The sequence below is a fragment of the Larus michahellis genome, chromosome 1, assembly GCF_964199755.1.
Source record: "Larus michahellis chromosome 1, bLarMic1.1, whole genome shotgun sequence".
Taxonomy (NCBI): Eukaryota; Metazoa; Chordata; class Aves; order Charadriiformes; family Laridae; genus Larus; species Larus michahellis.
Genome location: NC_133896.1, coordinates 54,473,511 through 54,486,928, shown reverse-complemented (window position 1 = coordinate 54,486,928; position 13,418 = coordinate 54,473,511). Strand labels below are relative to the sequence as shown.

The 13,418-nt window shown below is 40.7% G+C and overlaps 1 protein-coding gene across 1 annotated transcript in view; it reads left to right on the top strand.

Moving 5' to 3' along the window:
- The first annotated feature begins 5,200 nt into the window (after nucleotides 1-5,200).
- The window catches only part of GUCY2C (guanylate cyclase 2C), a 42,907-nt gene continuing 34,689 nt past the window's right edge, over nucleotides 5,201-13,418 (top strand). The window contains exons 1-6 of the mRNA XM_074577273.1: nucleotides 5,201-5,411; nucleotides 6,348-6,460; nucleotides 7,748-7,815; nucleotides 9,470-9,685; nucleotides 12,086-12,207; nucleotides 13,052-13,148. Coding sequence (XP_074433374.1) covers nucleotides 5,201-5,411; nucleotides 6,348-6,460; nucleotides 7,748-7,815; nucleotides 9,470-9,685; nucleotides 12,086-12,207; nucleotides 13,052-13,148 — 827 coding nt within the window. The remainder of the gene's footprint in view (nucleotides 5,412-6,347; nucleotides 6,461-7,747; nucleotides 7,816-9,469; nucleotides 9,686-12,085; nucleotides 12,208-13,051; nucleotides 13,149-13,418) is intronic.

Here is a 13,418-nt window from a genome sequence, read left to right as displayed (position 1 = left end):
AGTTACTGACATTAAATAAACACAGACATTACAGTACTGTAATGTTTTCTTTTCTGTCTGTAATCACATTTGTGATTCCAACCTCTAAGAAAATTGAGGAGAAAAGGAAATTGAAACATTTCTATTTTATTTTTCTTCAACTTGATTTTCTACATCCTTTTAAAGACAGGGTCAAAGCTGTTAAAGCCACAGACAATCAAAATATTTTGGAATCAGGCTTAGTAATCATGGACAGAACTTGAAAACAACATTGTTTGAAGTTGTTCTGCATTTATCCTGTTGGCTAAATAGGATCAACTGCTACAACATATAATGTCTATGCAAGTTTCATATTGAAATTTCTGTATTTTACAGAAACAATATTGACAACCTCATTTATTCAAAAACATAGGCATGGCCACTGAAACCGAGGAAATTTGTTTTTTAAGTGACAGTTAAATACATAAATGCATCTGCTGTTCTTTTTATTTACATAACTTTTCAGATTTTTTAAAAAATGTCCTGTCTTCACATTTCCCAATCTTGCAACATTGGAGACTTGCAGCATCTCTTTTATTTCAATGGAATCTCAGATTCTTGTGTAATATCAAAGTTCCCAGCTCTGGAGAAAATAAAAAATAATGTGCAATTGTGAAACTCGTAAGTTGATCATAACAATCATAATTAAATGACACTGAGAAAATAAATAATTGTGGTAAATAAGTAGGAAAAAAATCCATTTTAAAGGACACTGTAAAAATATTTTATTCTGCAAAAGAAGACAATTGTATCACAATGCATGTTCCTTTACAAAATAGTTGCTTGAAAAATGCTACATTGGTTGTCTTTTGTACCAAAGAAATTGAAGATGAGCTGACAAAATGTCTACATTGTCTTCAGACTTACTAGGACTACTGGTGCCACCTTCCACTGTAGTAATTTGACTGGCTGGGGGCAGCTGATACTTTGACGTAACTCTGTCTCTTCTGAGCTTTCCGAAATTTTCATTCCATATCTTCTCTCTGTTTTCTCCTCTCTGAGTGGTCAAGTGGAAATAATGATCTATAATTAAGTAAAAGAGAAATTAGGCTACATGCCGGTGAAAAGATCCTAAAACTGACTGTGGTGAAGGTATTGGGAGATCCACAGTGCCTTGTTCTGAATACGGTTTCACTGTTACAATATGAGCTGGCCAAGCAAAGGGACTGTGTGATGCCCAGGTTGGCCTATTATCCCCATTTTTCAGGACTCTCAGGCTCTGTACAAAAAAGAAGCCATTGAAATGAGGAAAGCTGTGTCACACAGGCCGTTAGAAATGGACTGGAAAATGTTCTGTAGAGCATAATCTTATATAGGCTGAAACACTTAAAGGAACAACTCTTTGGGTTTTTTGCTCTTCTGGTTTCTTTTTCTGTCTTTGTGTCTTTGACTATTCCAGAAGACTCAGAGAACCTCTCAGAGTAGTTTTAGTTTTAGATCAGGAAGTCAGTGCTGATTATCTGTTTCAAATACACCCTATAATATCTGGTTGTTTATTACCTAATAAAACAGAGGGCAAAACAAACAAATAGTGCTGTAGAATCAGACACTAAAAATCACTTTTCGCTAAAACCAATGATACAGTTCTCTGGTGAGTTAATTTGAGTTGGTATTTCTAATCTAACACAGATTATAAAAACACTCACAGAGACCATTATGGTGTTTTGTAGCTATGCAATATATGCACAGGTATTATTGTTGTTGGCGAGGGATTGAATTTTGTCTTCAGACAAATAAATACAGGGCCTGCCTATGTGAATCTTAATTGTCCCTGTGCTTCTGAAGGCAGAATAAGTGATAAACTAAGGGGTTTATATTCAAAGATTCAAGGGGAGGCCTCCATCTGCTGTTAATAATGCTAGGATTACAAAGATGAGGTACTCAAACTGATGTACAACTAAGAACTGACTCTTTGGATAGATACTTACACATGGCGAAAATATTTAATGCTGGGATCTTTGTTACCTCTCTGACACTACGGTAACAGTAGCTGATGCCTAGAAGCCACAGCTAGAAAAAATGCACCGGGGACATCAGACGCAGTTTCTTATCACCTTATTCCTTAGAAGACGATTAAACCTCAACTCTTTTAAGAGAGAATAAGTATTTCTAGAAAATGTACTTTAAAGACGTTTTGGGGATAAATTTTGTGGCTTATCCTGGGGGTGTCAGGAGAGGTTACCTTAGGCAGTATATTCCCAGTATTTGAGTCTCTTGCTCTGCTTCTCCATGTCATCACGTTCTTTCAGGGGAAGGCAGAGTCATTTGCACTGCCTTCAGGATGCTCCCATTATTTGTAGTTCTGTTGCAAGACTATTTCTGAGTAAAGCTGTAGTCCCCTGTAGAAGTCAAAAAGCTTATTTTTTTCTTTCCTCTGACACATAATTTGACTTCTGGGTTTCTGAACTGTATCCTTCCCTGACTAATCTTTGAAGTGTGAGAGCTGGCTCACGGTTGGAGAAAAGTTACTGAGACAGCAGGGACAGTGCTCTGAAGAGATATGGAAGATTTTTTTAGGCGTCTGGCAGGTTTCTGTCACTGGTAACCTCTTGGTTTTACAGACTGCTAGATCAGACATTACAAAAGAATTAGGCGAAGTTGGCTGGGATCCTTGGGAGCTTAGCTTCATTCTGCAGCCAGGGCACTATGAATGGAGTCCCCTCTTCTATTCCCTGGACTAAAGATCCCTCAGGCACAGGCAGCAACAAACACAAATATACAGAGGTTTTTCCTTTTGCTTGTGGCAGGCCCATCAAATTTTGGGCTTTACATGTATGACTCACTCACCTACTTTTTCTTCTCTCCACTCTCACCTTCATCAGTAACTCTCACTTTTACAGCACAATGCCACAGCTTTTCTTTTGTCTCTCTTATGCCATGAAGCAGATATTACTGATCAGTCTGCCAGGCAACTGTGTCTGATGTGCAAAGCCCCAAGGTACAAGGGAAAGTGTGGTGTTCTGATGGTTCCAGGGAGCGCTTGCCTCAACCCAGCGAGAGCCTCCTGCACCCTCCCCCCTGCTCCACATCACCTGATGGTCAAGGCATGCTCCCGTCATGGGACTTGACACTGAGACACTACACACACCAGGTAATTAAAAAGTTGAGAGGTCAACAACTTATTTATCACGTGCTCTGACTGGGGACTCCCTGTGGTACAGTCAAAGCAGGGGGTAAGGGAGAGGGTAAAAAGAAAAGCTGTGCCAAGGCTATAGTTGATTCTACCTTTTTTTTTTAAAGGACGTTTTTAACATTCTATGAAAACCAAATAAATACATGAATAGATACAAAATCAGGGAGACCTAAGTGCCGTTACATATTCCCTATGTGACCAGCAATGTAAAATACTCAGTTCTACTTGCATGATCCACAAACAGCTAACCGTTTCTCTCAGACAGGCTGAGGAGAATATAAAAAGTAAATCTTGCTCTGCTGAAGTTAATGACAAATCTCTTATTGACTTACATGGGATAAGTTTCAAGGACTTCGTAAATACCTATAAAACGGGGCAGCAATGAGCAGATGATCTCAGCATGAAAAGCTATATTCCATTCTCAGTCTGTGTTTCTAGCCAGCCATACTAGTCCACATGTTTACATGACAGACTGCTAATTTAGAATTACTGTGTTACTAATTACAAATGCTAGATTAGATATGCTGAGGTGTTCAAGGTCTGCTCTTAAATACTGCCTCATTGTCTCCTCTGTTGCTGGGTATAAGAAAGATTCAAGCAATAATTATTTGGTATTAAAATAGGATCATGTAAAAAGTCTGTGCAAATATATTTGAAGTGTATTCAACACCTTTTAAATACAGGCTTTGAAAGAAGCCATGGAATTGCAGTTCTTTTTTATACCAAAATCAATTACTTACACTGTTGCTGATTATTTTTCTGGTTTGTCTTAAAATTATTTCAGGAAGGTAATAAAAGTAAACCAATTGATTATCTGATGATCTCAGTCCAGGTTTCACAAGAAAAAAAAAGAAGCTGCTGTAGGTGTGCACAAACACCCCAAATTCAGACCAATCACACTCAGTACTTTGTTTAAATTTGTCTGTTGATTCCTTTTATCTTGCAGTTCTCCTTTGTGCCCAAACTTATCCAGAAAGCTTGTGGTATTTTTGTCTTCCCTTCATTCTACCTACCTTCCTGAGACCATTATCAGGAAATATACCCAGGAAAGCTCAAGAGCCCTACCCAGGAGCAATATCGTGGTGTCTGTTAGTGTGTGCCTTTTAGTGATGCCATTTATAATTTAGCCTTGGTCCCACAGGTCTGAGATGTGGCCTTCAGCTTTGCTAATCCTACCTGATGCAGGAGGTTGCATGACATAAAGTATAAATATGTTGGGCCCCCATTTGAGGAGCCATCTGACAAGGTGGGAATGGGCTATGAGACCTGTGCTGCCTGGGAGCAATGTGTCTCAGGCAGAACTGGGGTGCTTTGGTGCACGATGCTGGGTGAGTACGAACAGAAAACCTTTGTGCTGAGTCTGCTCTGTAAGTAGAAACATAGGATTTGGTCTGGAGGACGGAAAGTCAGACATTTTTGCCAATACAAAAAGGGCTTCGATGGTAAAAGCTAAAGCAATGAAATTGGTAACTTATCACAGAAGACAATATACCCTTGATTTATGAGCCCAGCCAGTAGAGATGGCGTGGCAATGTAACCAGAGATGTAGGGCAACGCAAACATGAAGTAACCATCTGTTTTCCTCTAGGCTTTAACGGACCTTGTATTTTATTTCCATTTTAAAGAGTCGTCTTTACAGCTCATTTGTCCTCTCCCCTTCCTTCTCTCAGCTCATCCCTGTGATGAAGAGTTAGTGCCCTTATCAGGCACAGTTTCAGGTAATGTTTCAGTTTTATAGCCTCAGCCTTTCCGGGAGCAAACATTCACAGCAACCTTTAGCCTCTGTCCTTTCCTGAGTTTTGCTGTTGCTAGTTTTTCACCAACAGAAGTGCCACCTAGTAGACTGGAGGGACGGGCAGAGGTGAAGGCAGGGAGGGGGATAGGGAAGTGCCTGAGAGAAGGATCGTGCAGCCTGTCTTCGAATCTACAGTGTGGAGATCTCTTTCGTCGTATCCAGGAACAAAACCAATGTAAAGTATCTGAAGGAAAGAGGGCTGGAAGAGAAAAAGAAAAGAGAGAGCACGCACAATGGGCCTAAACTGAGTAATAATGAAGCAACAGATTTTGTGTCTGGCCCTTTGGCCTTTGTTTTTCTCGCTCCGGCTGCTGCAGCAAGTTGGTTCAAATGAGTGTGGCAACAACAGTTATGTGATCAATGTGATGCTCATGAATTACTCGGACTTGCCATCAAATACTGATAATTTGAAACTAGCTGTGGAGAAAGCCTTGAAAAGGGTACAAAATGAATTACAGATGGCAGGTAAGGCAATGGGTGTTGGTTATCTGTCTCCTGCTGTGGTTTCTTGTCAGACTTTGTGTCACAGCTTTCTACTCGTCTGACCTTCTGCAAACTGCTCCTCAGACAGGCTCCTTGCCTGTCCATTCGCCTTATGTAGATCTTACAGAAATAATGACCTCCCTCTGTAAAAACAGAAGCGCTCTACAGACGGGCAGAACCATATTTCCTTTCATGGTGTCTGGGCAGACTCTCCCTGCACGTGTTTCTGGAAATGTTCAGTTGGGATTGGGAACATGGGAATTGCTGAACTGAATCACACAAGACCAGTGATCCAACTAGTGCAGTAATTGGGATGCCCTTGCTTCCTCCCATGGCTGGATTAGCCTCTACTTTCTGAAAATAATTTTCCTCTTGACCCCATCTGTTCATCACATTATGATTTGAAGTGTGAAGATTCTGCAGTCTGTATGTTTTTTCCTCATTTAGAGTCACGGCAGGTGATGCCTTTGTTTCTTTTGATATCTTACCGCTCCTTTCAATATCACTAATCTACTGTCACTCTCTAGAATGTCATAGGAAGAAGAGGTTCCAAAGAAATGGTAACTATTCCCTCTCTGCCCTCTAGTTGAAGTGGTTTTGTCCAATTCTATTGGAAAGTAGTCTCTCAGTTACTTCCTACAGAGCCTTAAAAAATGTATCTAATAATGGCCAGCCTTAAAAGTACTTTGTACTGATAGTACTAACGCTTGGCAGAAGTCAGCAGTCCACACTGGAGCAAATTTTACAGTCTTATCCTAGGTAGTGGGGGTTAGATGGTAGGTGGACTTTGTAGCAGCTTTTTGGTGGGAGACATCCTAGCATAAGACTGCTCAGACCTGTGTCAGAAGAAGAGGGATACAGCGTATTAGTGGTTATTTGCAACTCATGGTGCTATTTTCTTTTACATTTGTGTTACAGGAACAAATGTTTCAGTCAATGCCACCTTCCACAACTTTACCTCACCATTCTATGTCTCAAAAGGCTGTCCTACCAGCACCTGTGAAGGTGTGGAGCTCATCAGGGACATTTATGTGAGTAGCAGGCTTCTTTAAGTTGATTTCCTAAGACGACAAGACTTTTTTCTTTCTGCGTGTGTGTGCGTATGTGTGTCCCTGTCTTTCCTTTTTAACTTTTGATCGTGTTGATAAGTTCCAAACAAATTTGACAGGGAAGTGAAGTTTTCAAAGAGAAGACGTTCCTGTACATTTTGTGAAGACAAGCAGGCAAATGCTGGAGAGAGATTCTATGAATGCTTCCCAGAGGCTGTCATTAGACACTTGGTGTCATTGCCAGCAAAAGCAGCCTTCCACTTCGGGCTCCTTTTCCTACGCTTAAGCTGTCCTCTTTTTTTATATCTGCACAGCTCTTTGTGTGACCACATAGCCAAAGCAATCTATCAAAAACCCACAACAACCAACCACAACCAAACAAACCCAAACACTCAAACAGCCCAAGCAGAGCAATAAGGTCCATTTCCAACTGGATCAGACCCTGATCTGGTTCACCACCAGTTTATACAAGTACACAAAGGAGAGAGCTGCGCAAGGATGGGAACATGCAGACAGAGAGATTATTAGGCTGGCACTGATACCAAAAAAATGCATACAGAACTGTGCCCAGAGGGCAAAGATGAAATGCTCACTTCTCACTAGAAAGCACAGAAGTCACGTGGGAGAAACTATGTAAATACTCTAATGCGGGGAAAAGCTTCTTGTAAAGAAGCCATGTTTTGGTGGATTTTCTCATGTCTAGTAACTGTCACCTCTAAGTGAAGCTTTGTCAATCCAATGTGAATTCTCAAATCTACCAATGTATGAGCACATGCTATAGTCCCTCATGACACACAAAGCTACTAGTCAGGCATCACTGGGTGGTCATGGAAGGATATTTTTTCATACAGGCTTCATATGCATATAACTAATTGTTTTTCTGATACACAGTATCTTGTAATTCCAGCCCCTCAGTCTTCTGCAAGTGCAAGCACTGCTGAGGTGTATAATTTCATGCGTGCAATTGTAACAATTGCATCGTTTTAATCCTTTTAATCCTCATTTGCTCTCTGTCTCTTAATGAAGGTCATATTCGCAGGCATTATTCTGTCCTCTGCCTTTTCTTAGCTTTCTGTGATTCCTCCCTCCTCTGCTCTACGTTTGTTCTTTGAATCTTTCTGCTGCACCTTTGCTGCTCTGTTCTTGCTTTTGCTGGGTAACTTCCGCAACTCCTTCTCAAATCCTAAAGTTTTCCTCATTCTCCCATCCTCCTCTCTCTGCCAGTCCTTTGCACTGTCCCCATTACTGACCCTTTCTGATCCCTTGCAGAATACTGGCCAACTGGGCTGTGTTGTCATAGGACCTGCTTGCACTTATGCCACCTACCAAATGGTCTCGTAAGTACTGCCTCTTCCCCCTAATGTTGTGATGTTAAAGATATCAACTGATGAACAAAGTTGCTTTGTGTACAATAAGCCAGCAGAAACATTGGGGTTTAGGATATATCAGACACCTTGAGGTCTACAGTCGAGCCAGTAAGACTCCTATGCATAGCCACTATGTTTGGTAGAGAGAAGAAAATCCTCTTTGATGAAATGATTGATGAAATCCCATTGCTAGCAGGGAGACTCTTCTAGTTGCTGACAGTAAGTTAATTGATTGATTGAGGTCTCAAAAGACCTAACTCTTCAACAACTGCAGCGGGAAAGAGATGTTAGCTTGTGGCATGCAGACATCAGAGCACTGCAGCAACAGGGGTCCTTCTGGGTGGATGTTCAGTCATTGAGAGGGGCCTGAGTTACATGTGTCAAGAGAAGATCCAAAAAACCCGACGATCTTCAGTGAAGAGTGTTTAGAGCATCCAGTTTCATCCTAACTATTCTGCCTCAAGAAGCACTCCTGAAGAATGAGTCTCTCTACTATCGTATTATACAAGAACCTGTATGATTCTATTCTGTATTATATTATTCATTGATATGTTCATTCTCAGATAATAGGAAAAATGTTAGCTGAATCTGCAGACTTCTAGCATAAATCATGACATACAAATCCATATTGTTACCCATGTAAACTTTGGTAGCCTTTTGGTTTCACTGAGAGATACTGGGAAGATTGAGACATTTTTACCTCAAGATTTATCTGCTTTTAGCTCTGTACTTTTCTTTGATGGCATGACCAGAAGGGAATACAAAGTTACTGGTGAATGCATGTGATTGATTTATAGAAGAATCAAAAGAATAGGTCTTACATATGTATAGGATTATGGTAAAATATTATGCAATGATGTACCCCATTTTATTTATTGTGCCTCCTAAGTTTATGTTTGTTTTTCTATCTGCTGGATATGGAGCTGCCCAGAATGATGCCAAAGTCTTTTCCTCAGACTCTGACACAGTTAAATCAGTAAAAAGTATGAATAGTGGAAGTTTATGCAAAGCAATGCAGAACACTAACGAACAGGCAGCTGGCTTTTGCCCAAGGTGCAATAGCTTTGCAAGTCAGAACGAATGCCTTACTTTACAGCAGTTTACAAATGCCCTGCCAGCAGAGGGTTGCCTTAGTTTTTTCCCCTGACTGCTGTTGTTGTACAGCTCCTAAAATATGCCATAGTGAAACTAAAAGACTTTTCCTTTGAGTTGTAAGAGTGCAGCTTTTTTGGTGGCAAAAAACTGTCACCCTCCAGCCCTGCCCCAGTAAAGAGATCAAATCCATCCCATGTTAATGGCAGCCAGGGAGCAGAATCGGACGGGTCCTTGAGCCTTCGGACTCCTGTCACAGCCCTTGGGCTGAAATGGTGCACGGTACCCAAAAGGGCACGGGGAACTGGGGGCAGTGAGAGAAGCTGCCTGGGCCAGTTCAACAGGGCTTTTCAGTGCCAATACTGACTTGAAATCTGCTTGTGTACTTGAGGAGCCTTCTGTTTCAGGTTCAAATTGCTGTTAAACTAATGCAGGGCACCAGAGGAGAGGGAGCTGAGGATGGAAATCATGTGGTAGCTGCTTTGGTGTGACAGCATTCCATTCAGACTTGTCCTCTTGTCTCTCCCTTCAGAGTTGAAACAATACTGAGCATGCCTCTGATCTCTGTAGGGAGTTTTGGACTGTCCTGTGACTACAAAGTATTCCTAACCCGCCTTCTGACCCCAGCCAGGAAATTGAATGGATTCTTCTATTATTTTTGGCAAGAATCTCATCTGCCATTCAAAACCACAACCTGGGAATCTGCCTACATTTACAAGAGGAATGACAACTCGGAGGCATGCTTCTGGTAAGATCCGGATCCACCTCTGACCCGGCTGTTGATAAACTCCATCTCCATCCTCGGACATGGTTCTTACAAGCTGTCCTTCGAGTCCTATGTTTCGGGAGGTGCCTTACAGCTACCAAGAAATGAGAGAAGGAAAAGATGAATTATACCTTTTAGTTGTACTGCATATCTGAATGTTTCATTTAGTCTACTTCTAAGTATTCTCCAGCCTTGGCTTTTCCTGTGGACAGCACAGCCCAGGTGCTGTCCCTGCTGGAAATACCTGTTTACAGCATCCTTGATGTAAATAGCGTGGCACGAGAGGCTCCTCCATTGGACTCTCCATAGACGTCTTTTTGGGTCAGGGGGCTTATCAGCCTCTTGTAATGTTTCTCCACATTAATGGCTTCAATCTGTGGGCACTGTTGTTCCACTAAAACATTTCCAAAATTCAAACTGTATCTGTCTTTGAACAAAAAAGACCTCCAATGATTGCAGAGTTTAAGCTATGCTCTCACCAGTTTGGAGCAAAGGAGACAGTTAACACTTCGTGAGCTGAAACATCAGCCTGTGATTAATTCTCAAGAATGCTGGGCTTTCTCCATGCCTAAAATCAAAGCCTGTTTTTAGTCAAATAGACTCTTTAATATACTGATATTTATTGTTACTCTTCTATTATTGACTCTTATTTAATTTTCAGCTCATGTGAATGTTTCTATGCTCCTTTTTTCCAATTTTGGGACATAAAATGCTGATTAATTAAAAAAAATTATCTAATTTCACCTACTAATTTTATAAATGGAGGTCAAAGGCAGACAAGAATTCATGGAAATAACCATTATTTATTTTTCCGATCCATAACCTGAGGAACTTGCAGAATTTTAAGCAAAATTTATGACTGTATTTGCTTCAGAGTGATATAAGAATCTACTTACATAATCTTTTGTATACAGAATTTAATCTTTTTTTCTGAATTAAGGGCCCTAAAACCTTCTCTCCAACTCACTGTTTTGTAGATATTTAGGGACTTTTATTGTTTCCTCCTTTTTCAGTATAGATAGCAATTTGATCACATCATGTGATTGCTATGATTACCTGTCTTTGATGCTTTGAAACATCAGTGCGCTTTGTTTACCTCTTACTACAACCCCTGTTTCTCCATGTTTGCACTATAATTGCCAATGCACTACCCACATTTTGGCTAAATCCCTTTAATTCTGCAGGTTTCATACCTGTCAGGGAAGTCAATGCATGTAAGTTATTTCTCAAATGTTTCTCATTTTGTCTTTATTAATACTTCTGTTCAGGGCCTTCTTTATGACTTCAGAATTGTTCAAGCTCTTTTTCTTTATTGTTGAATTAACAAAAAAAATTAAAATTAATTTTGTATCTCTGCCCATTTTTCATCCTACTGTAGTTGCAAAAAAGGGTCTCATTCTGCTTTAATAGAAACTGTCAGCTTGAAGGTTTTTGAACTGTCCAATTTAAAAAATCCGCTTTTGCTAAAGCACAAGTTATACTGCATGGGATAATTGTTTTTCCTATATATGCATAAAAATAAGTGAATACCCACAGTGACAGCAAAATCAGGTCATGTCTCAACTATGCATATGTTCCTGTACATACATGGTTAATGATTGTGTTCCTGAAAAAAAATGGGAAGCAAAAGATATTTAGTAGTTTATAGGACTGGGATCTCAGTGTTGCTAGACCAAAAGTTAAACAGTTTGAAAACAAAGAGTCTTCTTTTGGTTTTCCCTCTGCATTCACTTTATTTCAAACAGAATGTCTCTCCTCAGATACAACATGTTGAGGCAAGAATAGGATTTAGGAGTTGCCTGGTTTTGCTTAATCTTTTATCTAGCTTTTACTCACTTTTTTAGGGTTTTTTTTGCTGTACTCATTTTTACCCTTCAAGTTTTAACTGATTCATATAGGAGTTTTTTGTTGTTACTTTCCTTCCTTCGCTTCTCTCACAGACAGGTACACGTGTGTTTTTTGTGTCAGTTCTTTCTGCAGCTCCCATTTACTCCTCTGAACCTTCACGTGTCTTCTAAGATTACCACTGATGTCTTAAAACAGCAGAGCTTCCTGGCTCTGCCTCTCAGTTAATCTCACTGTAATTTCCCCAGATCCCTCATTTCTTTTCTTAATTGTTAATGTCTTATTACTTCATTGTATTCTCCAAACCCACCCTTTGTACAACCAGGCTCAAATACCTCTGGGTTACTTTCCAAACACTTCTAAGTCTTTCATCCCCTGCATTGATTTTCTCTCTTCTATTGCTGCAGAAAAAAATGTTCCGTACCGCCTTACAAACACTCTCGTGTGCCGTAAACAGCCTACCTCACATTTGGGCTTAATTAGGAGAATGTGAGGAGATAGCAATTTTCTGACAATATCTGTGCTCCCTTGTGTCAGGTACATGAATGCGCTAGAGGCTGGAATCACACACTTTTCCGAAACACTTAAGTTCAAGGAGATTTTAAGGACTCCGGAGCAGCTTAAAAAAACTGTGAAAAATCCAAGTCGGAAAAGCAATGGTAAGGGGGGGCTGAGGGTGCACTCTCCCCTGCAGGTAAGTTGCTTTTTCCAGGAAATCAGACCTACCCCTTAGTTACGTTTTAGGGACAGTCTTTCCACAGAAATGGTGGAGAAACGCAGACATACCATTTCACATGGATGCAAACGTAAAATGGCACAAAGTTCCTTTTTCCATCCCCATAAACTATGGGGGAACATCCTGGTTCCAGAGAGCTTTTGGGGTGAATTATCCCATTTAGGCATTTTGTGAAAGATTCAGAAATCCAGGAATCACAACTCCCAAGAAGGGCCTTGGATACTACAATACTCAGCTCTCTACCATTCCTGTATTTGCAGCCCTAGTACATATACGGGCCTCATTTGTGCCATCAAGGGGCACTTCTTCTGGAAGTGATCCATCTAAACTAGAAAAATGCATGAGTAAATGCCTCATCTTCTCCTAAGACTAAGCACCTGGCACCAGCAGGCCAAGTGAGGGTGAGAGTAATAAGTAAGCCAGTGAAACTATTACTTGAATGCCATTTAACTTAGAAATGTTCATATTCAGTAGCCCTTATGGCATCAGAACTGCTAATACTTATTTGCGAGAGATAATGGTAGTGCTCTGGTGCAATCAGATGGAAAATGGTGCAGGCGTTGAGGCACCTTTTACCACTTTCCCTCAAATATGCCGGTCTTACTGCAGGGAGGCTGTAGCTCTGCGCCTGGGTCCCAGCAGAGCACAGGTGATATGCTTTGGCCCAGCATTGCTCTACTGCCATCTACTCAAGCACAGGGGAGTCGGCAAATGTCCTCTTCTCTGCACCTTTCACCAATCTGTCTCCATTTTTGCCCAATCTGTAGTGATCATCATGTGTGGCTCTCCAGCTGACCTCAGGAAAGACCTAGGGACGGAGGAAATGGAGAAGGACATTGTTATCATCCTGATAGATCTCTTCAAGTAAAGTATTACCTTTGCTTTTCCTCTTTTCTCTGCAGTTTGCTGAAGGACGGAGACAATGGAAATAGTCTGAGTGGAACTGTTTTGTTGAAGAAATGCTCTGTCACAAAATGTTTTCCGTTGCTGTCTTTCCTCATGTTTTGCCATTTATCTAAGCTGCATAGTGTTTGATTCATGGCACATCCTCTACATCATCCCCTTTAGTTCACATAACACTTTTCTAAGGCAGTGACAGAGCAGGCAGGGTTAATGTCATCCTGTGGACTCCTC